General features: G+C 50.0%; 1 protein-coding gene across 15 annotated transcripts in view; it reads left to right on the plus strand.

The window, feature by feature from the left end:
* EHMT1 (euchromatic histone lysine methyltransferase 1) overlaps positions 1-26,612 on the plus strand; it is a 91,564-nt gene that overhangs the window by 16,351 nt on the left and 48,601 nt on the right. For 5 of the 15 annotated variants that reach the window (XM_021413548.1, XM_021413550.1, XM_021413553.1 and 2 more), the window contains exons 1-2: positions 17,741-17,782; positions 20,833-20,920. In XM_021413548.1, coding sequence (XP_021269223.1) covers positions 17,753-17,782; positions 20,833-20,920 — 118 coding nt within the window. In that variant the 5' untranslated portion in view covers positions 17,741-17,752. Of the gene's footprint in view, positions 1-5,888; positions 6,027-11,882; positions 12,027-13,767; positions 13,807-15,569; positions 15,788-15,979; positions 16,004-17,740; positions 17,783-18,409; positions 18,553-20,297; positions 20,331-20,832; positions 20,921-21,917; positions 22,070-26,612 lie in introns of those variants that run through there. The other 10 variants (XM_021413555.1, XM_021413556.1, XM_021413557.1 and 7 more) reach the window with 10 other exon arrangements.

Consider the following 26,612-nt stretch of genomic DNA (forward strand, 5'->3'; position numbering starts at 1 on the left):
ACAGGCTCGGAGCGAAGCGTGCAGATGGAGAAGGAGCCGTTGTGCACGAACATGGACTGAGGCTCCGCAGGGCTGCCCGAAATCTTTCACGAGGCCAAGAGGATTGTCCAGATGTCGCTGGAATTACAATGGCACTAAATGGTTAGGGCTTCCAATTTGCGCTTAAATCATAAAAAAAGGCTCGGGACGTAGGGAATGCAGATCCGTGAGCAGTGGGCTTCCTTTTCTTCTGAAAGAATCTGTGGTCCAAAAAATATTGCTGAAATCTGTTTGGCTCTGAGCAGTGCCAAATCCCCATTAAAACATGTGGATATTTCTGTGGTTTAATCTGTTAGAAATGCATTCAGGATCCAGTTATGTTAAATTAAGCAACAATATTGGCCTGGATACTGCTCGAAATATTAAATGTGGCAGTCGGAACACCAAGCAAAATGTTTGCACATTTTAATCGCTCGATGAGTAATTTATTTTCTTTTATTTCCTAGGAATGAACATGAGCACTTAACGCTGTCCCTGCTCTGCCTGACCTGTGGCCACGTGGGATGGATCTGGGGGGTACAGCCCCACTGAGCCTCGCACTGTGCTGCTGTCAGACAGAGACAGGGCAGGACAGCAGCATGAGGGCTCAACATTCGGCCATGAAAGCATGGCTTTTACTTTGGTTTTCTTTGCTAAAAAGGAAGAAAAAGCACATTCTTTTATGTGGGATGGTTTATTTCTTTCAAAACCTGAAGCTCCAGTGCAATTTCCTGTATTATTTTAATTTTAAGAATAATAACGGTGTGATGATAAGCGGGGATTATTAACGATTTATGGTAGGAGAAAGTGAAAATATAAGGCGTAATGTAATGGAGGACGATGCCATAAATGTTCTCTGCAAAGCCAGCGGGGAGAGGAGGCGGAGATCTGGGGTCTGAAAAGGCAAAAGGAGGAAATTTTTTATTTTAGGAGGAAATCCTTTCCTCAGAGGGCAGTGAGGCCTTGGCACTGCTGCCCAGAGCTGTGGGTGCCCATCCCTGGAGATGCCTGAGGCTGTGGATGGGTGGGCCCTGGGCAGCCTGAGCTGGGGGGCAGCCAGCGCACGGCAGGGGTGAGGTCCTTTCCAACCCAACTGTGCCATGACTCTATAATGAAAATAAACCCATTTTTTTGAGTACTTTCTGGCTGTGCCATTGGGCACAGAGATGTGGAGCCTGACAGAGGTCGGAGCCATGACGAGATTAAAGCCTGGGTGCCACGTATGTGGATGCTTGTGTGTGTGCCTTCAGTGGCCCCCATCCGTGCAGGAGGAAACAAAGGAGAAAGAAAAGAGCAGAATTAAAAAATAAGGAAGAGGGTTCAAAGCAGAAGAAAGAAAAATGACACAGACAATGAAAGTTTGAAAAATGAGGAACTTGGCACGTGTGCTTGTGGGCAAAGAGAAAAATCCCTGATCCCAAAGCAGGATGCAGGGAAGATGCATCACTGTGTAACAGGGATGGAACGTGGGTGAAGATGGCAAACAAAACGGGGATTCGGAGACACGTGCAGATTGTTTTCTCTGCAGCAGGTTGCAGAGTATTTGCTTTAATTGCCCGTTATGTCAGTGATGAAAAAATTGTTTAAAAAAATCCCCCAAGCCCCTGTATCTTGATGCAGTGATGAATGGGAAGGGCTGGCGCTGCAGAGGGCTCTGACTCCTGTTGTTTAGGGCAGGATGGAGAGGCTGTGGATCAGCCATCCCTGGAGGTGCCCAAGGCCAGGCTGGATGGGACCCTGGGCAGCCTGAGCTGGTGCTGGATTTAGTGACTGGCAACTAGATGATCTTCGAGGACCCTTCCAACCCAAGCCATTCTGTGATGCTCTGTCACTCAGACCTGTGCAGAAGATCCCATTTACTTGCACCCCTCCTTGCAGTTAGCTGTGCTCTGTGAACACCCAGTTCTGGCGTTTATCTACAGACCGGTCCATGCCAACTTCACTGCTGCAGGAAAATTTGTGCTTATTGTGCTATTTATGAACCACATTCTTCTTCCTTTTGTCTGTGTATGGCAATGGATGCAGCCTCTTTTTGCATTTTTATAGTTTAAGGTCAAACTTTACAGCCTCCTTAGGAACGGGGTGTGTTCAGAGGGGTCATAGAATCATGGAATTGTTTGAGTTGGAAGGAGCCTTGAAGGATCTGGTCCCAGTCCCTGCAGTGATCAGGGGCACCCACAGCTGCTTCAGGTGCTGGGTCTCTTTGGTCATGTTCCACTCTTCCATGTTTTTATGTAGGACCACTCCAGAAACGCAGCAGTTAATTGTCCCAGCCTCACTTTGTCCGTGAAACGGAGATGCTATAAATTTATATTATAAAGAAGCCATAGCTATTTTATTGCTGCAATATATTTAAGCAAATCACAGTGCATCTGTCTGGTTCTATTCTATTCTATCACACAGTGATATTTAGATACTTATTCCTGTTTGTGCTCTGCTTTTGACTGGAAAGAGCTAGATTGTTTTCCTTTCTCTTCTCCCAGAATTCATGCTGTCTAGAGCAGTGTCCAAAGCTCCAAGACCATTACGTTGGTTAGGATAAAACTCAGGAATTAAAATACCAACCTATACGTGGTATAGGGTGCACATATTTACAGTTGGGGAGTTGCTTCCAGGATTGGCTGATTGCAGCAGGAATGGAAAAGCTGTTCAGTGCTGTTCATCCTCGCTCGAAGGGCATTTCCAGGGGTAATTTTTGGTGCTTTTTGTTTACAGTTGAGTGCATTGGTCCTACTGCAGGCATGTCCAGGACAGCAGGGTTGCTTTATGAGTGAAGTGGGATTTTGAGGGTTGGAGGCTCTTTGGAGAACGGAGCTCAAGCCGTGACCTTCAGAAGTTCCAGCAGTGGTGGCACGCTGCTGGCTCAGAGGTAAAACAGGCTCCAGGGGCAGGAATGGTGCAGCTTTGGGCTTTACATGGGGGAAGGAGGCTGTTACGTTCCATCAGCTTCTGCTGGAGCAGTTCTGTTGGCTTCTCCTATCGTGCTGGTGTTGATGCCAAAGAGCCAGGCTTGCTCCCTTGGATGTTAAGGTAACTTCAATCTGAGATTGCATGCAGCTCAAGCCACGCGTGTTGGGCAGTGAGCTTGGTGCTGCTCAGCCCCAGGACAGCGTATCTAAGGAGCCATAATTTTATTTGCTGTTCTCACGTGCGTCCATTTTACTTCTTATCTGACAGGTTTTTGAAAGGTACTGAGCAGTTGTAATTCACAATGAGGGCTCTGGTAGGTGCAGGGACCAACTCCCTTTGCAAAGCAGGCTGTGGATAACTCAGCTCTGACACGTTTTGCCCTCCCTCCTCTTTCTTGCCCACCCAGAGAGGTTGTGTGTCATCACCGCAGGATTTACAGCCTTCAACGTGAGGACCTCTGATGCGAGCAGACTGACTGGGAGAACAGTTACAGTGCACAGTGCTGACTCCCCACTTAAGCACTAATGCATTCTCTTAATGAGAAAAAGTTGGACTTGAAGCTGGCCAGACATCTCTAGAAGATGTTATTGCTTTCCTTCTTACTGAGCCTGTGCTCGCTCTCCGGTCTGCGTGGAGCAGGTGAGCAGTACTGGTGCATCTCATGGAGCGATGTGTTAGGAGCAATGCAGGATTTCCCTCTTAGATTGTTCCTCCGCTGGCACCTGTGTACCTAGCCTAGGGTAAGCGAATGAATCCGGTTTTCCTTTTCTTCCCTTGCTCTCCCCAAGGAGACAATATCAGTGCCTGCCTTGAGTGTGCATCTATTGAGGGGAAAAAGGGGTTTTTAAATAGTGATGAACTGGTTTTCCCTTGGTGCAGCAAGCCAATTGGTCATAAGCGAAATGTGTTAATAACAATAATAAAGTTCTTATGGACTTTTTCGGTATGTGAAGCAGCTTTAATTCCTTTGCATCAATAAGAGCTGCAGGTATGTCTTCATTACATTAAAAAAAAAAAAAAAAGGAAGAAAGCAATGCTTGCAAATTGGTCTTTGTTTCCAAGGAAACAAACTTGACATGCTTGAGCTGTGCGAGATGCAAACACCGCTAGATTCAGCAGACATGCCTCGGGATGATATGGTCTGAATATTATTTTTAAACCACCTCCAATTTAAAGGCAAGGGAGAGGATGAGAATAGAATTTGTCGGCAGGGTTTGCCAGTCGGCGCTGAGCAGCGGCGCCGCGCGGTGCCTTGGCCTTGCCTGACGTGGTGCAGAGCGGATCGCGTCCTGCCCTGCAGGTGGGCGTCCCTGCGAGCATCCCCACAGAGGGGGCACTGAGGGGCAAATGCTCGGAGGAAACCCTGCAGCAGAAGTAGGGGTGTGGGGGCAGATGGGGGCTATATCCCCAGTGACTGTGGTTTATGGCGGGTCGCTTTGCCAGATGCCTTGTGCTCTAAAAATGATGTAGCACAACACAACTTGCCTGTGCTTGGCACGAAGGGCTGCCTTGCATCCAGAAGTCAGGTGTGAACGCCAACACTTTGCTATCACAAATAATTTGCTGAAAAGCTCTAGGTTGGAGTTCAGATTGAATTTAGTGGAGAGATCTCCCAAGCAGGAGAGCGAAATGCAGAGCTGTTTGCATAGCGCTTCTGACACAATTGTGCTGTGTGCTGATGAAAATCACAGATTTAACGTGGCTTATTGCATTGCACAGAATTTCTGGGCGTTTTTGTGATTACCTTGGAAGCTTGGTTCAGGCAAAGAGCTCATTTTTGGCATTCCCTTATCACTGTATTGTGTTCTGATGTTCAGCACTGATTGAGGTTTTGATCATTTATTTACTTTTTTTGTTAGCCTGCCTCAGCACTGAAGCAGTGCTACACATCCACGGCAGAAATACTGCTGAGGATTGCCCAACACTGTGCACCAACAATTTGGATTTGAGCGCCCAGAGCAGTTTTTAGCTTGGGCCCAACGCGAGGACAGGGCTGTGTGTTGGTTGGGACTAGTGGCAAATATTTGCCCTGGGCTGCGTAGCTTTCCTCCAAACTATTTTCTTTCTCAAGGAGTTGTGTGAGCTGGAGGGGACATGCAACACCCAAGGTCAGGGGGTGGGCTCTGAGCGCTGATGGAGCTGTGGGTGTCCCCGTTCACTGCAGGGAGTGGGACCAGATGGCCCTTAAGGGTCCCTTCCAACTCAGATGATTCTGTGAGTCTACGACATAAAGTCTGCAAGGAGCAGAGCAGCCCTGTGTGAAGATCACTCAGTGTGCATGCTGTAATCCTCCAGCACCAGAAGCACCCAGTGAACTTCAGCATTGCTCCTGTGTGTGTGGTGTTGTTTGGAAAACTGGAGGGGAGAAAAAAAGTGCTCAATGTATTCTGCTTTGAAACATTCCTACTCTATGGACGATAGGAAATGTGAGGATGGAAGGTTTCAGAGCTAAAACCAAACCTCCCTTAAAATGCAGGTTCTTAGGGAAACACAGCAGGAAGGGTGGTGCACTGTAGGCTTCTCCCCCGCATCCATCGTGCTGCTTTTGCAAATTCATTGGGAATAATCGTCAAGGTTACAGGGGATGGGTCGGTGTGGGGTTAGCTTTAAGACAGATGGAAGCACTGTTTGCATTACGAACTAAAAGCAGCAGTGGAAGCCTATCGGAGGGAGAATATTAATGGCATTTTGTGAAAGTACTGTAATTTTTAGAAGGCTCAGAGTGGAAAAACATGCTGGCTGGAGAGTCTGGAGGCAATGCTCCTTTCTGCATGAGGCTTGCTGAGACAGAGTTTGCCTTGCTTTTGTTCTAAAGCAAGATGCTGGCAGGCTGAGCACACCCAGGGTCCCGCAGCCGGAGCCTCACCGTGCTGATGGGTGCAGGAGGTCGCCGGTCAGGGTGAATCCCACACCTTCTTCATTTCTTCCCCATTTGCTAATGACACTTCCTTCTGCTTGCATGTCATCAAAGCTCTGTAATGGCTGAAGATCAGCCCGCACTGAGCATGCTCCGGAGTGGAAGCTGCACCCATAGAGGGAGATGGATGCGTGGCCGCAGGAGGAGCAGGCCCACGGGCAGAGGACGGCCACGTGCCCAGGTAGGGCGGCTGCTGGAAGCGGTTCGGGCTCTGCACAGCTCCTCCACCGCTGCTGGCCGGCTTCGTGCTGCCTCCTGCGGATTGGAAAATCCTGACCTCGGCTGCCTGGCTAGCCTCCATGCAGCAGGGACCTGGCGAGCTCCGGGGTGGTGGCCCCGAGGGGCCGGGCTGGCCGCCAGCGCTGCGGGGAGTGCTGGGCTGCACCTTCCCTGTGTGAGGTGCTAATTATTGTTAATGGGAAACCTTGCAGGGCACGGACCTGCTCGCTGCTCCGAGATCCGTCTGCGATCGTGGGAGGGCGAAGGAACATCAAACTCCAGCTCCCTTCCTCGGTCTGCATTCCAAGGGTTGCAAACAAATCTTGCCAAATCAGCTCTTCCAAATTTGCAAGAAAAGGAGGGAATCTGTGCGTCTGTTCCTTTGGCTTGAGATTAGTTTTCATTCATGTGCTGCTTTCTGGGTTTAATGCGTTGGCGAATGGTTTGGGGAAGGAGCAGGGCCATGTGCGAGGCCGGGCTGGTGCACTGTGCGCGTGCTTGCAGCCCTCTCCAGCCCCAGTCGCCCGCCCTGGTGCCAGTGGGCTGTGCTGGGAGGTGCCAACCAACCCGCTGCAGATTTGGGCTCTCCAGGCCGGTGCCAGAGAGCTGCAGGGAAGATGTGGCTTTGCATGGGGGCACTGCTGAGCCTTTGTGCCCCACGGGAGAGGTGCTGTTGGGTCTTCCTGGTGGTGCTGGTTGTGGTTTGAGCGAAGGTGTGGCGTGCTGCGTCAGGGCGTCGTGCAGGCTTTGGCGTTGTGAAGTTAGCGCGTTTCACTTTTATTAGCAGACAGCTCTGCGGTTGCAGCCTTCAGTCTGCGTGCAGCAAGGCTGGCTCGCTCCTCAGGGCAGCCCTGCTGCTTTTCATCACGCAGATCAGCACATGGCGGAGAGCAGCGCGCACGTTTTTATTTCATGGCTCTGTCCCAGGTGATGGCCTCACACACATAGATCCGTCTGCGTCATGAGTCACTTTGCTGCCCAAACTTCATGCGTGTTTGTTGCCTGGCTCCGGATTGCTGGCATACCCAATGCTTCCAGCGCCTTCTCTGGGCAATCAGGCAGGGCAGGACCCAGCCCCGGCCGATGGGCAGCTCAGCTCCCATGTGAGGACCAGCTTGGTAAGGGCTGATTTTGGCAGTCTCAAAACCAGCTCGAGTCCCTGCGTCCTGGTGATGCAAGCTGCACTCTCTGTTAATGGATGCTGGCTTGTTTGTGGTTGGGTGAATGCACAAAGAGAAGCGTTTATGTAAAATAAATGGCATTGTAATCGTACATGGAAAGTAAAAGGTTTTGATTTATTTTGGCTCAGATGGGGGCTGCGTTTACAGCTTTTCCAATTGGATCCCGGCAGCTTTTTCTCCTTGTGTGACTCTGGCACTGAAATGATGTCGGTCCCAAGTTTTCATGTATGGTCTGGCTGCCTGGATGAGGAAATTTGATTAAACAGTTTCAGATGCTTAAAACCACTGGTGTGATAATTTCCTATTGTGCTTGTGCGAAAGGTGTAAGGTAGCCTTAAAGACCCACTGCCACCTTATGGCAGTTGCTGAAAAGCAGCCTCATCTGAGCCAATTCTGTACGCACATCATGCTTGCTTTATTTCTCTGCTCTTCTTAACTGGTGATATTTGCATGAAGGCAAGAGCTTTGTTTTTAGAGAGTTCATCTGCTCCTTCTGTTCCTTGCAGCAATGTATAATGTCAGTGGAATCGCTTACAGAGCCATCAACTGTGGTGCTGCGATGTGTTCATGGTTTGGGGAGGGAGAGAAAAGCACCATGAAGAGCTCAATCTCTCCCAGTGAGGAGCGTGCTTATTTTCACGTGAATGCCCTAATGCTTAAAAAAAAAGAGGTGTGAGGTCAAAGAACAGGGAGCTGCGGAGCACGTGAGGCTGGTGGGCAGAGCCCTGGTGCTCCAGCAACGCGGTGCAGCAGAAGCGCGGTTGAATGTGAGCGGCCATTTTCCTGCTGCTCTGCTGGCAGAGGACTGCTAATAAGCAGCGTGGCTTTGTGCTGCTCCCACCCCACCTCCCAGCCCCCAAACAACCCCATAAACTGTTTGTTGAGCAAACGGGGAGCATGGCCGAAGCAAAGAGCTTGCTCTCTGTTGGTGAGGTGGGCTGTGCGAGCGATGTTTGCACCCTCCCTGAGCAAGGCTGCATTTGTTATGGTAGAAGCTCTTGATGTGCAATAGCTGAATGAAGGGGAGAAATGGTGTTTTCAGCTTTCCAAAATAGAAGGAGCCGTGGTTACTATAAGTTAAAGCTGAAGGAGTTTCTAATTGGGAACTGGTAGGACTACAGTATGTTCTGAATTACAGCTGTCTGGCCAATATGCTTCTAAATAAAGTTCTAGGATTGCCCCCAGAAATGAAATACTCAGCGCGTGTTCTTATCAAACACAGCAGCATCTTCCAGAGAGCTTACCTCTCAACATGTGTTGCAACAGCATCTTTTTTTTTTTTTTTTTTTTCTCCTTTTAAATATTTTTAATCCCTTTTTTGGTATACACGATGTACTCAACACAGTGTCCTGGGGAACATTTCATGTTTTCTGTTAACAAAAGGCAGTTTGCTGAAACTAAAAGCAGGAGGAGGGGAGATGGCTTGAAAAGATTTGGGTTAAAAAATAATAATAATAATAATAAAATAATAATAAGGTTCTGAAAGGTGGAGAAAACTGTGATTCCAGAAGTGTGCATTAATGAGTGAACGCTCCTTCAGAGCTGTTAGCTGAGGCTGGACGCAGACATTTTGGCTCACTCAGGATGCTAAGGACAATCAGCGTGTCCTGGGAATGGGCATTCTCCTTAGGAAGCGGCGTACACAGTCACCGAGGGGGGAAGGAGGTGTTTGAAGAGCTTGCTGCTGAGCGGAGCAGCGCTTCTTAGCAAGGCAGAGAGAACTCGGGATTCCAGCGGCAGCGCTCTCTGTATATCGAACGCCCCTTACTGCGGGCGGTTTGTTTCATTGTGTTTTTGGGATAACTTCTGAGGAGGCCCCAGAGGAGCTTGAGCTGTGAGCAAGCGGAGGGCCTGAGGTGAGAGAGGAGCCTGATGAAAACGAGGAGAAACCCCTGCGTTTTGCAGGGCGAAATATTGTTCTTCCTATAGAAAGCAGCATATCCCCTTGCCACCCACCTGTGTTTCCGCTGCAAGGGAGCTGTGAAAATGCCATGTGTAATGGTGTAATTAAGCAAAAGCCCTCAGGAACCCAGTGTCCTTTGTGCCGTGCTGCTGCCTTCGTCTTGGAAACGTGAGATTTCTGAAAGGGGTTTTCAAGCTTTGAGTGGGGGAACCAAGGCCAGGGAGGCTCGGTGTCAGCATACAGGGTGTTTGTATGGGCCCTGCTGGGGTGTCTTTGGAAATGGGGAGTGCTACGCTGCCTAGCATGCTTTGGTGGAGAAACTGGTGGGGAGTCCTTGGGGTAGGTAAAGGGGAATGCTTCATGGGGCGTGGGCTGCTGTTGTCTCACATGGTGAGCAACCCCCCTTCCCAGCCATTTCAGAGACGTGTTTCATTTTGCAGGAGAGGGGAAGGCAGTCCAGTGGGCTTCTGCTGACAGCAAGTCCCTGAATAGTTAAACTGTGCATCCCTCCGACGTGCCAGCCTGCGTCACGGGTGGGGGAAGGCTTCCTGTCTTGTGGGAACTCTTTGGGAGAGGGCTTAGATCTTCAGGAAATGGGGAGATGGGGCTGTGACCCCGGGGAGGTGCTGGTATGGTACAGACCCAAGGATTGATTGTTGAACTGCCTGCACCGGCCTGATCCATGTGGTTGTTCGGGTGGTTTTTTTCTTTAACACATCTTTAATACATTCAGGGACGAACATGAGATGTGCAAAGTGTCTCTGGGTGCTTCTGCTCTCGGTGTATTTTTAACCTCAGCAGGAAAAACATCTGTAGCATTGGGGTGCGGTGGGGAGTGCAGGAAGACCGCACGCTGCAGGACGAGTCCCTGTCCTTTGCTCTCTGAAAAGGGATGTTGGCTGTGGTCCCTCATTGGCTTTGCATTTAGAAATATCTTTGTTTCTATTTCTGTGTTTTTAATGAAAGCTTGGTAATTTCACGCTGCAAGGAAAGGCAGCACTCCTACAAAGCCATCTTTGGTTTGAAGTACAGTAATCTTTTGATGCTGTGGATAATACAACTCAAGTCTGTGTAGTCGGTTCTTGTTGCTTTTGTTTTCAGATTTTTGGGATTGTCTTCGATTACTTACCTCTCTGCCTTTCAGTGATTGATAGAAAGGCCAGCAAAATCTCATTTTATGTGTATTAAAAATTAAAGTTTACATCAAACGAAAACCCAGTGGGTGAAAGAGAGATCCTTGCTTTCTACTGTCACCTCAAATATTCATTCCCTATGAATTTCAGTCATCTCAATTTAGCCTTGTGTGTTTTAACTGTTTAGTAGTGAAACTTCTCCAGAGTGCAGAGAGAAAAATAATGTCATTGCAGCTGAAGCAGACCTAGGGCAGGCTCTCCTGCTGCTTTAACTATCGCCGCTTTGCAAATGTGCATGGACACAGTGGTGAAGTAGCTGCTTGGTCTCGGGAAAACGTGGCTCGCTGATGCTGACACAATAGCAGGACATGCTGGCGCTGCTCAGCAAAGGAGAGGAGGGGATGGGCAGAGCAGAGCAGGCGTTGGCTTCATGCTTGTGCTGGAGGTGTGAGTTTGGATGCCTGCTTTTCATGCAAGGTGCAAAGCAAATAAAATCATTGGGCTTCTCAGAACCTCGCCAGGGATTTCTGTGGCTTTTTCCCCCACACTGTACAGGCTGTTCCCTGCCCCCAACAGCCCACTGCAACGCACTACACTGAGCTCGTCTTCATTTTAACAGTTAGCCTTAAGGACAATCATCTTCTGTGTTCTGATTTCATGGAAAATAGCTTTGCTTTGGCCAAGAGCAGCCAGGAGGTGCCACAGCCCATGTCTGAGTTTCCTCTTCCTCCTTGCCTTCTCTGGCTGTGTTCTCCCTCCCACTCCGTGTGGGTGGGTGGCCCTGCGGCCATGGGGCACCCCACTGCCAGCCCCACGGGCAACCTTGTGCTTGCATCCTTCCCAGCCCCTCTCTGCTTGCAGATGTTCCTGCACGTTGCTTGGGCTTCACCAGGAGCTTGAGCAGATGCAAACGTTGCCAAGAGTTTGTGCTTAATTGTTAACGAGAACAGAGACAAACTACTTTTATTTTGAAGCTAAAATGTTCTTTTATCTTGCTGGCCAGGCCAGATGTATCATATGGTTCGACATAGGCTGAGCTCAGAGCTACTGTACCTCGCAGTGCACTCGCTATCACTTTGTTATGTTTTCCCCCCTCTTTTTAATGATCGTGGCTGTGATATGCTTTTAAGGTTGGTTGTACCAGGTCATGTTGTATTATAAATCCTCGCAGTGGAAGCCAGCACCCCTTCAGCTCAGCAGGTCACATCTCAAATCCACTTGCAGTTGGACACTGCATACTTAACCAGTTTAACCCGTGTGCCTTCGTCCCCCTCCTCACAGATCAGACCCTTGATTAAGCAAAACAAAAGCAGCACAGGGATGTCCCCACGCCACGCCACGTCCCTCCACATCCCTGCTCCCCTTCCCTTTTTTTTTGTGGACAAGGGCTACTCTTGAAGGCCACTGAAACAGAACACATTCTGGGTTTAAAAGGCTTTTTTTTTTTCCAGGCAAGTGATCAGTTTGAGGCCTGGCACCCTGTCAGAAAGTTGACAGATGATCTGCATTACCGGGGCGTCCCTGGGATGCCCGGGCTGATCGCCGCTCCAATGGACGCTGGAGCCTGCAGGTTCTCTGTGAAATGGCTGCAGCTTGGAGGGAGCAGTGAAATGGTCTCCTCTGGGCATGCTCACTCTGTAGAGGGAGCTTTTATCACATGAGCAGAAACTGAATCACTGCTCATGAGGATCTGGAATATGCAACTCTTTGAGTCTTCCCCAGGAGAAGACCACAGATGTCTGCAGGTACAGTAGCTCGCAGTGTCCATCTCCCATACCTCATAAATAGCAGCGTCCCTCCGGTTGGGGCTGCAGGCAGCCTGGCGCCAGGTGGGAAAGGAGAAGCCTCAGAGAGAAGGAAGACAGTTCAGATAATCATGGCTGGATTCTTTTTTTGTCAATTCTCTCTTTTCTTCTGCCCTGTGCGAGGGAGGGAGCGCAGCAGGAAGGCGGCCGCGTGGGGCAGGGTGCTGGGGCGGTTGGGGAGCAGCCTGGAGCTGCCTTGTCAGTGTTTGACTGCTCTTTTGTGTTGTTATGATTGTGACTTTGTTCTGTTCCATGGCCTTGCACGTACATCTGGCATTACCTGGCTCAGAGGAAGCTTGGGCTCTGGATCCAGGCACTCTTTTGTTTGCCTTCTGTGGTGGGGAGGCTTGTTTGGAGGGATGGCATTTAATTTTTTTTAGGATTTTTTTTTTTTTAAATAATAAAAATAATATATATATAATTTTTTTTTTTTTAAACATGAAATCTTTGGAAAATTTGGGTCTACCAGGAGCCCTCCTCGCTGCAAGAGGAGCAGAGGCTGGGGGCTCTGCGCTGCCCTGGGGAAGGAGAGCAGAGGGCCCCTGGCCCAGGGAGGCCCTGGGTTGGCTCCGGCCTATGGCTCCCTGCTGAGCCTGCAGGGAAGAGCCATGTTATTCTACCAAGGAAAAAAAAGCAACAATTTTGGGGGGTGCTTTTCACCCTCTTTTTTTATTTTATTTTTTTTTTCCCAGTAGTAGTTTGCAATCCATGCAGCTGATTAAAACGAAACATCCGTGGTTGATGTCGTGGCAGGAGGCCCAGGCCTGCAGTTTATTTAGCTAAAATTCAGTCCCCCGGCCCCGCCATGCTTGTGTTTTTTTTTGCTGTTTGTGTTAAATGCAGATAGTCTGTGGTGTGCTCAGCAGGCCTGGGGTTGGGCTGCAGGAGAGCCCTGGGCACTGTCATGTCAGCCCAATGCTGGGCATGTGGGAGCAGTGGGCAGGCAGCAGGGCCTCAGCTCCAGACCTCCCTGCCCGCTGGCATGGATTTCTCCTCTAGTAAACATGCTCCGAAGGAAAAGACAACGAGAGGAAGTCATGAGGAGAGGTTTCTTTCTGGAAGCAACGAGTGAAGGCCTTGCTGTGGCCTGGCTGGCTCCTGCCCAGAGAGCCGTGGTGCTGGTGGAACCAGGCCGGCACAGAGCAGCATTGATGTCCAGGGACCACGATGACCGAACGCCCAAAGCAGCTGGTGCTGTGTGCTGGGACCTTCAGAGAGTGTCGTGAGAGCCACGCTGACCTACTGCTTGGAGGGAAAAGAGAAATCTCAGATCTAGACTTCCATGGAAGTTAACAGCCCTAAATATGGACATCTGGCTGTTGTTTTTTTTTTTTTTTTTTTCCCCTTTGCATATTAAACTGACTTTGAAGTTTAAGTCCAGCACGAGCAGCCTCCACTGCTTTTCAAGATAATCACTGTTCCTCCCTACCCCACCTGTGGTGATCATATGTAAAAGAACCCGTGCCAGTCTCGTGCCCTTCGCCTCATTTTTTCATTCCCCTCTCATCGCAAGCAAACGTTTGGATTTTCCTGCGGGGCGACCATCCCCCCTGTTACCCAGCGTGGCCCCACAGGCCCTACAGCAGGATTGCACCTCTCTGATGCGGAGGCCGGATCCCATTACGGGGTGAGCACGGGGCTGCCAGCACCACCTCCTCTGCCTGGTGCCATCTCGGGATCGCATGCTGCTTGTACAATGGCAGGGAGCTATTTCGTTCAGGTAAACAAGGACATTTAAGGAGCTTCGCTGTCATGGCCAGCTGGTTTGTGGATGGCTGGGGGAGGGATGACTCGATTCCTGGGGCTGCTTTTTGTTGTCCTTTTCTCTTTTTCCCCTTAAATTTTTCCTCCTCCTCGTCTTGCTCCTGGAGCTGCCAAAGGTTGAGGAAGCATCGCAGTGACCGCCCTGCAGTGGGAGAAATGCCTTGCTTTTGGTTCAGCCCAAAGACTTGGGGCTCTGGCAGTATGCGCTCCCTGCTCTTGAGGCTCAGAAGACCATATGTTCCTGCAGTGAACTGCAATGCCCGTGATTTGGAAGCAAATCTTGAATTTAAAACCCTTAACTACCACTTTCAGCCGATTCTTTTCAACTACTGTAAATTAAATGAGTTTTGAAATCAAACTCTCTTCACAGACGAGACCCCAGCAGTCAGTAACGTGATCTCCCCTGACGTTCAGACTCGGCCCTTTGCAGATCCGTCTGTCCCTCCTCCCCTCCGGTGCCTGTTTGAACTCCTTGGTCTGTTCTGCAGCGTAGGAAATGTCTGGCTCTGCTGCCTGGTGGCATTGGTCCTGGAGGGGGGCAGCAATGGAGGACGGGCACTGCCCAGCAGGGTGTAGGGTTATTGGCAAAGCAGCTGGAGAGAAGCTCATGCACTGTCTGAGCTAATCGGAATGTGTTTTTAAAAATAAAAGGAAAAGAAAGCAACATAAAAACATCACTGGGGGAAAAAAATTTAGAGCAAGCTCTTAAAAATATTCTGGGATCCAAAATACCTGCTTGCTTCCCCTGGTCCAGGTAACTGCAATTCCCCAAGGAGGGGAAAGCCTGGTGGAAGTGGTGGAAAAAGGGAGAGGTGGTGAGGGTTAAGAAGATCTGACGTGTGAGCGTCTTCCCTGCAACGCTGCCATACTGTGTCGGAGCAGCACAGTGCCTCTTGTAAAGGAAGCTTTGCACAAACTGTCCTTGTTCCAAGGATGAGGAAACCTCCAGGTCTTCTGGCATTTTCTCTCCAGCATAACTTGGAGCTGCTTTCACCTGGAAAGCATGATAAACACAGACGGGGAGAGGACTGGAACAGAGAGGGACTGGGAGCAACCTTGCAATGCTTTTAATGGAGCTCTTGGTGTTAAATGAAGAACTTTTCCCCTCCTCCTCTCCTCATTTTCCTGTGTGCCTGCAAAAATACTCTGGTTTGCATTTAAAGGAGAAAACTGTATGTGCTGGGACTAAGCCAACGTGTTTATTCAAGGGAAATACCATATTTCCAAGGCTTGCTTTCTCAGAGGAAGGCTTGACAGAGGATGGCAGACGGGGCTGAGCATTGTATTTTTAGGTGACATCGAAGCACAGTTGTGATTCGAAGAAGCTGAAATCATGGCTGGCATTCTGCATTGAGCTCGACGAGACCTGTGCTCCCCTCACCCCAGAGAGGGGTTAACTTCTTCCTCCTAGACTGTGTGCTCAGAGCAGGTGGATTTTGACCTAAATCAAGGGGAGAAACAGCAACAACAACAACAACAGTAAACTGCAACTTTCCACACTTTGCAATTTCCCTTCTCTAAATTGGATTTTTATGGCAAGGCAGGAGCTCGCCCGTGGCCCGGCGGTGGTGAGGAGCAGGGCTGTGAGCAGCCGTGGTTGCAAGCACCAGCTCCTCTCCTACTGTCAAAAAATGGCAGGTCAGTGTGCGTCTGTAAACAATGCAGTTATGAAATGGCAGCGCCAGGCCGAGCTGAGCATGCTCGGGAGCTGCCTGTAGGGGGAGGTGAGCCGAGAAAGATGATCTAATTCAGTGCAATTCTTGGGATTGAAGGAAAAGACCAGGCTCCACTCTTAATGACAGAGCAGAAAAAAAGCCCCACGAAGGACGAAGCCCGTAGGCCATGGAGGCAAGGTGGTGAGGAGCTGCCACCTCTAGGACTTCGGGTCCTGGGCAGCGCTGCGTGCCTTTCTCACCCTCCAGGAGAGTAAAGTCTTGGTGAGGTTTTGCTGTAGCTATTAGAGGGACAGGCCCTAGGGCGCAACTTTTGTGTTGTTTTTTGCCTTGTTTTCCTCTCCCTGTCTGCTTTCCCGGCTCGCAGGCGTCGCTGTGGTTGCAGGTGGCACGGAAGAGGTGGTGTGTGTGGGGCAAGGTCCTCCATGGCCCAAGGAACACCCAGGCTGGGGCCACCTCCCTGGGCCCTGGCCTGAGAAGGTATCCCTTCTGGTGTTGCTGGGCTGGGTAAGGGTGAGGGAGATGCTCTGTTGGCTGTGGTGTTTTGGGGGAGGGAGGAAGAGGATGGCTGAGGCCGAAGAGGTGCCTGGGTGTTGTCGATGGGGATGAGGCTGGAAACTGTTCTCTCCAGGCTCTTCTTGGTGCTGTGGTTTCATCTTTGCTGAGCCTTCCTGGGGACCTGGTGTTTCTGAAGTGTCTGGTTTGCTTTCGCTAGAGAGGATGAAGAGTCTTCATCTCTGTTTTAGGGTTCTCTGCCCCCCCCCCCCCCTCCCTTGTGCTAGGAGAAGGTGGGCAGCAGTTGTACTTCTTGCTAACCTCAGCCAGTGGAAGGAGATGCCTTTGTCTGCTTTGGATTTCCATTTGTGTGCACATACAAGTTGTTCTGGTTTTCACTCTACTGGGTCACAGTTAGATGGGTGCAATGCTACCCAGCGTGGAAGCAGCGAGACAGCATAGCTGCATCTGCACCAAGGCTGCCCCTGTTCACTGGGCTTACAGGAGCCTGGGCTGCGCAAACCCCCCTTGCCTGAAGCCTAAGCATCATTATGGGCTGCCTTGTGCTATGAGAACCCACTTTTAAGTCTTGTTGTGTTTCATGTATGTGTCTCCTTGTTCCCAGCTGTTGCATGCAAGGACTTGTGCCTGGTTTCTACCCTTCCCCCTTTTTTGGGAGTTGATCTGTGTGGCTGGAATAGCAGGGGGAGATGGGGGCAGAGAAGAAAATGTTTTTGTTCTTCTAGGATAGGAGGAATTCAGGAGACAAAAGAATTGCAGGTCTAGTTTGATTTGGGGACAGACTTCAGGCTGAGAGGAGTGCTTGTTGTGCGCTGCAGATAAAATTCCATGTTCACATGATTGCACGAGGCTTATAAGGAAGTGGCCTTAACCTAGAAAAGGAGCTTTGAGACTGGTGACTGCTTTGTAGGCCAGGTACGCTGGTGTTACATTTCCTTTCTTCTCCAAGTCAAATGCTTCTAATGACAGGCCCGAGCCAGTGTCCCCACGACTGGTGATCCTGGACTTGCCCATGCTCAGCAGGACCAGAGTAGAGCCGAAATCTGAAATGAGCACTCTTCTCCTGCCTACGAAACAAACACTATCTCTCTACAGCCCTTTTCTTAATCATTGCTTCCTATATAATTAGACACAAAATGTTTGCCTTCTTTTAAGGCAAAGGTTATGAGCAGGTTGGGTTTGTTGGGTTTTATTAGCAGGAAAAATGAGAGTGAATGGGAATCCGCTGCTGCTGGAGTTGCATCATTTATCGAGGGCTTTGCCTCCCTTTCTTGCTGCAGCACACACTGCAGAGCTCACCACTGCCTTGCATGGAGTGAGATCCAGCTGTGGGGGCTGTGCTGGCGGTGTCACCTCTTGGGGGGGCTGGTGTCCCCTGGGTGCCTTTCCTGCTGGGGGCTTCTGGGCCCCCAGGGTCACTGCCGTCCCCCGTGCCTGGTGTGCATGTGTTGGGGTGTGCTGCTGCAGCTGCTGCTGGTAGCACAGCACTTGTGTGCAGCAGAGTTGGAGAGGGGTTGGTCATTCTGCTTCCAGCCCTCCTTCGGATTGACCTGTTTTAACCACGTCTCAAATCAGAGCAGTGTTGCTGCAAAGCTTTGGTTGATTTTTAAGAAAAAAAGAAAAAAAAAAAAAAAAAAGGACTCTTGTGGAGGTAGTCATCTTAGCACATCAACCTCCGCTCCTTCCTGGTCTACTGCTAGAGAGCTCTGGTTCATGATGCAACTAACTGCTCTCTTGGGCTTGGTAAGCTACAATACGTTGGGAGTTTTGCTGTGCATGTATTGTCTTTGCCTGTAAAACCTGCTTGGACTTTTGTAAAGGGCTGATGAAAATGCCAAGGAGGAGGCTGAGGAAGCTCTCCGGGCTTCCCAGCTTTGCTCTTTTTGTTGTTGTTTTTTGTTTTAAAGGCACCATGCAGTTTCTAGTTGCCTGCTTAGAAATGCTGCAGAGCATTTCCTCGGCTCTGCCCTGTCTTCCATCCCCTCCAAAGACGTGGTGGAGGAAGGGAAGCCTTATTTCGTGTTAAACAGAGGTGGAGAGGAAAGACTGAAACCAGCCCTTGCTCCTCTGCTTGGATCTTCGTGGCTTCTAAAGCCCTTTCAGACACCTTTCTTAAGGCGCAGCCATTTTTCTTTCCCTCGAAACCTAAAAATAAAAGGAGCCGGTGGGGGGAATCGTGCCCCGTTGCTCGTGGCACGCAGCCTTGGTGGAGGCTCTCCAGTGGCTGGAGGTTAATAATCCATCTGGGGTCGGCCGGGGAATGGAGGCGGCCGGCTGCAGGAAAGGGGGGAAAAAAATAAAACAGGAGAGCGTGAGACTTTTATTGTGAAGCAGCCTGAGCTTGGCAGTTGGCTTTTGTTGGGACTGCTGCAAGAGCCGACACTTCTGGCGGGGAGGGTGGGTATAGGATTTCCCTGCCAATCAGGAGCCGACGGATTGGGCCATGGGGTGTGAGCGAAGGGGAAGTTTGCTCTGAATTTAAGGGGGGAAAAGCAAGGCACACAAATATGGAGGTATTGACCCTCGCAGCCAAGTTGCTGCTGGCTCGGCCGGGTGGAGCCGTGGGCTGGTGGGAATGGCTGGGCAGCTGGCCCTGGGCCGCGGGAGGTGGGCACCCAGGGTGCTGCTGCTGCCCGCCCTGCTGCCACCACCTCCTGCGGTGATGGAGCGCGGGCGGACGAGCGCTGTCCTCGGGGACGAGGCTTCGAGGGCCGCGGTGCTTTCCTGGAGCCTCCTTTGGATCAGGAAGCTTCCAAAGTCACAGTTGTCTTTTTCATGATGATTACTTTATTCTTTCCCTCCCGGCAGGTCTGAAGGTGCATTAGCGTTGTGGATGGCGATGCTGACTGTTTGTTTGTTCCAGAGCAATGCCCGGAGGCTGCTAGTGAGGCCGCTTGGCTGGGGCTGCAGAGCCCATTGGAACCACCTCGGTGCCTTTGCCTTGGCACCGAGCTTTCCTACTCCAGCGTGGAACAGTGATGGTTCCTCTCTTGGTGCTGGAGATGCTGCTTTGAGAGCTCCCGGCGCTGTCTGGGATCCGGGGCAGCTCTGGGCTCCTGTTAATTGCAGAGAAGAGGGAGTGCGTTCGTTAGCTGCTGAGGGCTGGCTGGTGCCGGGGCTCCTGCAGTGGCTTTTCTTTAGGCCTTGTGGTCTGAGCAGCAGCAATGTCCCCGTGAAAGGGAGGGCGTGAATAATTGGTGGAGTGGGGGAGCTGCTTGAAAAATAAAGGATGGGAGTGATAGAAATGGCCTGCTGGAAATGCTGAGGCTTTCAGGAGGAGTCAGTTGAACAGCAGGAATATCACGACCTCTATTTATTGGAACAAAGCTTGGGAAAACCAGCGGGTCTGTGTGAGATGAGCAGGGGCTCGCTGCGCAGGCCAGGCTCCAGGGCAGCTCCGTGCTTACCCTTGCACCAGGACGAGCCCATTGGGCAGGTGAAGTTATCCCCACTTTACAGCAAGTGTGGGTGGAGGAGAGGTAGGATTTACTCGTAGATGTTTTCATTGAAGATGCGTGTTATGGCTTAGCACAGGAAAGCTGATCTGTGTTCATGTTCGAGGCTGTGTTCCTGTGGTTCCTTGATGGGAGCTGTTGGAAGCGCGCGTTGCTCAGGCCAGCTGGTCCTTTGGCTCCTGGCAGTAGCACCAAGGCTCGTCTGCCCTGGTGGCTTCAAGCAGAGAATGGTTGGGGAAGGGTGAGCAGCAGCGCCTTGTTTGCCTGGCGATGCCTTTGAAGTTGATGCACCAGCCTTCGTGTGCAGTTCTTATCTCTTGCTTGCTTTATGGGAGATGGGCAGGCCTTCTGTTCCTTTTTTGAATCACTCAGTGTGCTTCAAACCTTACGATGCGCATGGCTGCGAGCACCATCTTCTCCTGGTGCTGCCTACAGCACTTGGTGTGACCTGGGCTCATGGTGTTGGAGCCATGCAGCTCCGTGGGGCGGGCACCATGCTCACCTTTTAGGATAGGCTGCTGGAGCAGAGAGCTGTGGCAAAGGACCCTTCTCATCTGTGTGTTTGGTTGTGGTTTTTATTGAGACCATTCTCCTTTGTTTTGGTAGCTTTTTTTTTTTTTTTTTTTTTTAAATCTGGCTGCCCCCAAAAAATCCACAGGAGAGGTATTAAGGCTGCAAACCCGATCTAGCAGCGTGATGCCAGGTGTGTGAAAGGTGGAGGGGAGAGCAGGTGTTCCCTTTCTGCAGAAAAATAAAAGAGGAAGAAAAGAAAAACTGCTTTCCATAGAATGAAAAAATGAGCTCATTGGCTCTACTAAATGTGGAAGGTAGGAGCGGTGAGTGAGGCGCAGCTGACTGATGGTTACGTTCTATAAGTTGCATTTAAACGGACCACAGAAAGCAGAAATACCAAAGTATACTTCGGCCTGCTCGTGCAGATAAATGATGTGCAGTGAGAAATGGGCTCAGCCCACCTCCTCCTACCCACAACAAAGCAGCCTGGGGCAGCAAGGGTCACTTCCTCGGGGTGCCCTCCGTGCCCCTTTCAGCCTGCAGCCGTCCTTGGCTGGGTTCCTTAGCTCTTTGCATTCAGAGCTGCGTGGCTGCACCCGGCTGCAGTGCCTGCCTTGGCCCCAAGCTCTGGTCCCAGCCCTGGGGCCTTTATCTTTGACCCGTGCCTTGGCAGTTTCCTGCCAGCGGTATTTTGCAGAAGGAGGTTGGCCTGTGATGTAAACAGGATACATCCACGATTGTCTCTTCTTTTTCTTTTTTTTTTTTTTTTTTAATGTGTCTATGAACTTGGAGCTAAAACTCGGTATTTCTTTTTCCCCCCATCAGCAAACAGTGCTGAGTAAGGGAGAGACAAGGAAAGACGCCTGCATGAAGACTGAACTGCTGAAAGATATCACCAACAACAAGGAGGAAGGTGAGCACCTGCCTCGGTGGAGGGCCAGACCTCAGCCTGGCTCATGGGGTTGGCTCGTGGCAAACTGGGAGCGAGGTGAGGGCTGAGAGATGTGCTCTGTGCCCAAGGGCTCAGCTGTGCTCTGACAAAAGGAGCAGCTCCGTTCTCCTCCTGTGTCCTCCCGAGCGGGGCTTTTCCCCAGAAGATGCAAATTTGCTCTACAGTCCATCCATCTCCACCCACCTGAAGAATTACATACGATTTTCACTTCTGCTTTGGTGTGGCTGTGAGACACAAAGGAGGCTTGAGTTACTTTGAACCTCCTCTGTGTGACTGCTTTTAGTCGAACTCTGATCCACACGATGACCTAGCCTTTTTCCTCCCTATTAAAGTTAACTTTCTGTTTTCCTCTGAGTCTCTCTGTTGCTCCAGAGCCGGCAGCGATCACTGCTGGCTGGGCGAGACACCTCGTGCCATTGAGGGTTGCTTCCTGGCTTCTGCCTCGTCTCTGCTTTCTTTTACTTTGCAGGCTGTAGTGCACATGTTAGTTGGATGAAGTCTTTCCTCTGCGCTTGTCTGTGAGTTGCACACACACAGATCTGAGAGCTTAATAGATGTCGGTGGGATTAGGGGGGAAAAAAGAAACAACACAGCCCCTAATCTTTTTTTTTTATTCCACTTTCTTTTCATGGCTTCATTATTCCTTGACTAGCTACTTCTCATTGATCTGCCAGGATCTGGGGAATTTTTGTTCTCCTCTCCATAATAGAACATCAGAAGAGCACTGAACTGACCCCACCAAAATACCCTGTTCTTGCTAGAAACAAAATTTTGGACTTAATTTGGACCTGTGTGAGTATAGCATTGCCTTTGAGTTCTCTTCCGCCCAGCATAATGTTTTGCTCTGGTTAGAAAGTAAGGAGCAGAACAAGCAAAATATTGAGTGCTGTGTCAGATGTGACCACGGTGCTTGCATATTAACTGGCAGCACGTGAGAGTTGCTGCTGACGTCAGTTCCACGTGGACCTCGGATCCGGGAAGACCAGAAATGGAGTCTGAGATGTCGGTGTGAGGTTGCATTCCTCTGGGAAGAGACTTGAGCTTTGATCCCTTGCCTTGCTTGGCTCAGGAGTATTACGCTAATGTATTTAGCTCTAGGTTGATCTCAAGGTAAGTGGCAAGTGTCTGTGGAGGTGAAAAGGCAGGATGAGGTCTGGAAAAGAGAAACTTCTCTGCCTTGCAAGTCTTGACTCATTCTGACTAAAAGGAAATGCTGTGTATGAGGAGGAAGCTGGGAACCCTCCCTGTGCAGGAGCAGTCCTGAGGGTTGACAAGGTGCTCAAATTTCAACCACTTCAGCTTACTGTACTGTTCTATTACTGGGAAAGAAAGGATCCTAACATCTAAACTGCATAGTTTCCATTCTTGTGGTGAGATTCAGATTGTATTCTCCTCCTTCTCAAACGTACCATTTGTGTTAAAGACAGTGGTTTGGTCATTGTGCTATATGCATTGTTCTTAGCTGACCTTCATTAACCATCTGTGGCCATCATAGCAGTTCAATTAGTCAGCGACCCTAAGTTCTGTTAATAACAATGTTCGGAGTTTGCATGGGAATTTGCATTTTTAAGCGTGATGTGAGCATGAAATCACTACAGCAGACTCGCAGGATGGCATGGAATGGTTTCTTTGAGCCCTGTTTCCTAACCAGGGGGTGGGAAGTGATGCGTGGACATGGGGTGCACGGCCTGGTGCTGCACCTTGCTGTCTGGGATGGGGCTCTTGGCGTTTGCTCTGTGCTCTGGAGAGGAGGAGGCTTGGATTGGGAACCCACAGAAGGCTGCTGGGAATTCTAGGTGCTGCTTTAGGCTGAGCTGCTGTGAAGCAAACTGATTGGTAGGAGTTCCTGTCTGTAACACAAAACTAGATCTGTCCTGAGTTGTGTTCCCTTTGGGAAAACGCCCTTGGAAACTTGCAGAGGTTGGAACTTGTGGAGCCAAAGGCCGGAAAATTCAGGTAGCTTGCAACTTTAAATGAGATTTAGTGGCCTGTCCCTCAGGCAAGGCACATGGGCACTGCTTCTAGTTTCATCCTGGCACCAATGCAGAGAAGTAATTGAACTATAAGTTTAACATGCAGCTGTAGGGATGAGATCCTCAGGTGTTCCTGGTGCTTTAATTTCTGATTCTGGGATTAATTCCCTGCTCACTGTGAACTGCTTCTTAGGCTTTGTGTCCCCTTCTGTTATCCGTGGGGAAACGTTCCAGTTCAGTTTTTCTTGTAGGTAGCTTAGGTTCCTCTTTGCCTTGGACAGGGAAGGAAGAGGGGCAGGGAGATGGAAGAGATGAGCACAAGTATTTTATTAGGCTGCATTGTATTTAGCCTGACTCAGAAGCTAGTGAAAAGCGGTTTCCTGCAAGAACTGCAAGGGATTTCAGTTCTCCTCCTCCTGTCCCTAGCTCCCAGCTGCGTGCTTCATCCAACGTGACCTTCCAGTGCAAACTGCTCCTGTTGTTGCTCCTGTCCCGGAGGTGGGAAGCTGCACTCAGCCACAGTGAGGAGCGAAGGTCCCCATTAGGCTCAGTCTCCCTGAGACTTCACCGAGGCAGCTGCTTTACAGGAGCAGCGTTGCTGGATGAGGCATGCACAGTCACTTTGCTTTCAAATAAATTTAAAGCTGCTTTGAGAGAGTGTTAGGTTTTTAATTTCCTGGAAGGGCTTTTTCTCTTTTTTTTTTTTTTCTCCTTTCCCTCTTACTGCAGATAGGAAGCTGCCGTGGGTGAGGAACGTGCTGCTTTCCACTGAGCAGCTGCAACCTTTGCATTCCCAGGTGTAGAGCTAGGTGCTTTAAAAGGAGAAAAAGAACAATCTCCCTGCCTTGACTTGCTCAGCGCTGGGACTCCCTGCTGAGACCCGCAGCCAGGAGGCCAGGTGGAACAAAGGATGCACACACACTTCAGGTGGTCGCTCCCCCTGACAGCCCGCCAGGTGCTCGCCATGCTTGGGCACTCCATCCCACGGCAAAGGGACAATTAATTTCGTGTGGGGCATTAAACACCTTGCAGTCATCACCGGTATTCATGGGCAGCCCATTGGCAAGAGGCTGAGTCCCATTTACCTGACCTCTGTAAGCTCGATGTGAGACATGAACAACACATGTTCACTTTTTTTGGTGGTTTTCCATGTTTTAGCTGTGGCTGTTGTCCTACAGGAGACGTGGGGCAGGCTCCCACAGGTGCCTGTAGTCTCCAGGGCAGTAGGAGGGTGGCACTTGCATTGTGGAAATTCAAAGCCGAGCTCTCCTGGGCATCATCTGCCTACACTGATGTAAAAGGGACAAAAAATAATAAAGACCATCAGTAACTCATCCCAGAGAGGAACTTTGGCCTGAAACTTGTAATTCTCTTCATTTCTTGGCTTCATAACGCTCAGCTTTTTGGCTTGAATGACAGAGGTGGAGCTTTCCTTTCAGATGGAGTACAGGATCCCAGTCTCCCATTCCATACTGGTCGGAACTCTCATCTCTTCAGCAGCCTTTTTATTGCAGCTGGACTTTTCTCTGCTTCACTATTTTCTTTCCTTTTGAGAAGGAAGGGGTTGGAGGAACTGCAAGGCAAGGATTAAGCAGGTGCGTTCCTTGCTTCTTCCAGCACATCAGTTGGATATCGAATAAATGCCTGTGGCATCTTAAAGATGATCAGCAAGCACTTAAAGACAAAAAACCTATGAAATGTCTCTGTGTATAAATACGGATGTTTGCAGCACTCACGTGTAGTGCAGTTCAGAAGCATGAGCTGTGCCGGGCGCTGCTGCAGCCTCAGCCCTGTGCCCTGCATGAGGAGCACACCGGTGGAAGGACCCTGCAGGACGTCAGCAGCCTCCAGCAGCACCGAGGTGCCCAGGAAAACATGTGAAAGCTGCAGATCAGATAATCAAGCGCTCGCTTGAAGGATCTTTATTCTCGATTGTTTTTTTAGCGACGATTGCATTTTGGCCTGGAGCAACGCTCCTAACGCCTGCATGTTTTTCTTACTCTGTCTCGTTGAGCGGAGAGATCTGGGTTTAACAAAATACACTGAAGGCTTCTATTTCTTTTGGAGGATTCTCTCAGTACTGCTGAGCCTTGGGCCAAACCCCTGTCTGCCTGCAGGTGGAAAGCTGGCGGGTCCCAGCAGCAGCATGCTGGTGGAGCACCCATTGCACTCTGCTCAAGGCGCTGTCTGGCTCCGCTCCTCCTCTCCTTTCTCAAGATCCCATTCTCTTCATCAGAGTTTTAATTTAATTTTGAGTGACCGTGTTTGATATCGAGAAGAAAGGCTAAGACCGAAGCTGCTGCAGAGGGTCCGTGTGAGCGCATGGAGAGGTGGAAGGCTGTGAACTCTTTGTTGCCCACAGTGAGCTGTTAATGCAGAGCTCTGGTTTAAATGTATTGCTGATTATTCTTTGCTTGTGGAATCACAGGGCTAGTATCCAGCTCCTAGAAGGTATGCATCGAAGTTTGTGTCAGCTTGGTAGCAGCTTCGGATACCTTTCTAGGTGAATGGGCAGCAGGACAGGTTGGCCTGTGGTTGTGATAGACTCGTAGAATCGTGGAATGGTTGGGTTGGATGGGACCCTAAAGGTCATGTTCCACCCCGTGTCGTGGGCTGGCTGCCCCTGGCTCAGGCTGCCCAGCGCCCATCCATGGCCATGGTACTTCCAGGGATGGGGCACCCGCAGCTCTGGGCAGCAGGGCCAGGGCCTCACCATCTCTGCTATAAAATTAATTGTGGAAGCTTGTACTTGGGTGCAGGCAGTGTTGTGAACAATGTGACCAGCTTCTCCAGCTAAATGTGGCATAGGGGGTGCATAAGACAATGCTGGAGTTACAAGGATTCTTCTGGTAATTGAGGCTACACACCCATGGAAATAGGCTATATATTTTTATCTGTAATTTTTTTTGAGTTAAAAGACAAAGAGGGAGTTGGAGAGAGAAGTGAATACAGACAGAATGTAGTTTTGGTCTGTTTAGAAGGAATGAATGTTGTAAAGTTTCAGGCAAATAATCAGTTTCAGGCTTTTATTCACTTGGGTTTCCGGCCTGAGCACAAATGCCTCCCATTGAGCTGGGCTTTCAAGAGGAGCTTGCTGACTGACCCATGGAACTCATTGTCATGAGGTCTATTGTAAGCCAAGATTTCAGCAGGTTGGCAATAAAAAAAACTTTTTTTGGATAACGAAGAAAATGAGCACTTCTTTCGCTGGTGCTGTTGAAGAGCTTCTGCAGGCTTTTAAGAGCATTTATGCACTGCGAGGCTCCTGCTCTCTCTAGGTTGTGTTCCCATCACTTTCTATAGGCCCCTGTTCAGCAAAAATGTAAACGTATGTTGAATTATGTCTATTTCAACCTCATGGATTGTTTGTAAAGCGTGACGCTTTTGGGGCAATTTGGGGCAACTGCAATAGCAGTTATTCTTTCCCCCAGGGCAGCGCTCTCCTTTACCTTGGTTTGGTTGCCCTGCTGGCAGGTGGAGCAATTCTTGCTCTCAGCTGACTCGGTTTATCTAATACTCGGCCACGGAAGCTATTTGCTGTGCTGGTGGGAGTGCACAGCGCTGCAGTCAACAAATACCGAAGGCTTCACTCTGCCAGGTGCTGGCTGCTGAGCTCTGGGAGCCTCCAGCTGCGGTTAGGGAGCCCACCTCTGCTTTCCTTCTGGTGCTGAGTTTGCTGA

This window comes from Numida meleagris, chromosome 16, assembly GCF_002078875.1.
Source record: "Numida meleagris isolate 19003 breed g44 Domestic line chromosome 16, NumMel1.0, whole genome shotgun sequence".
Classification (NCBI taxonomy): Eukaryota; Metazoa; Chordata; class Aves; order Galliformes; family Numididae; genus Numida; species Numida meleagris.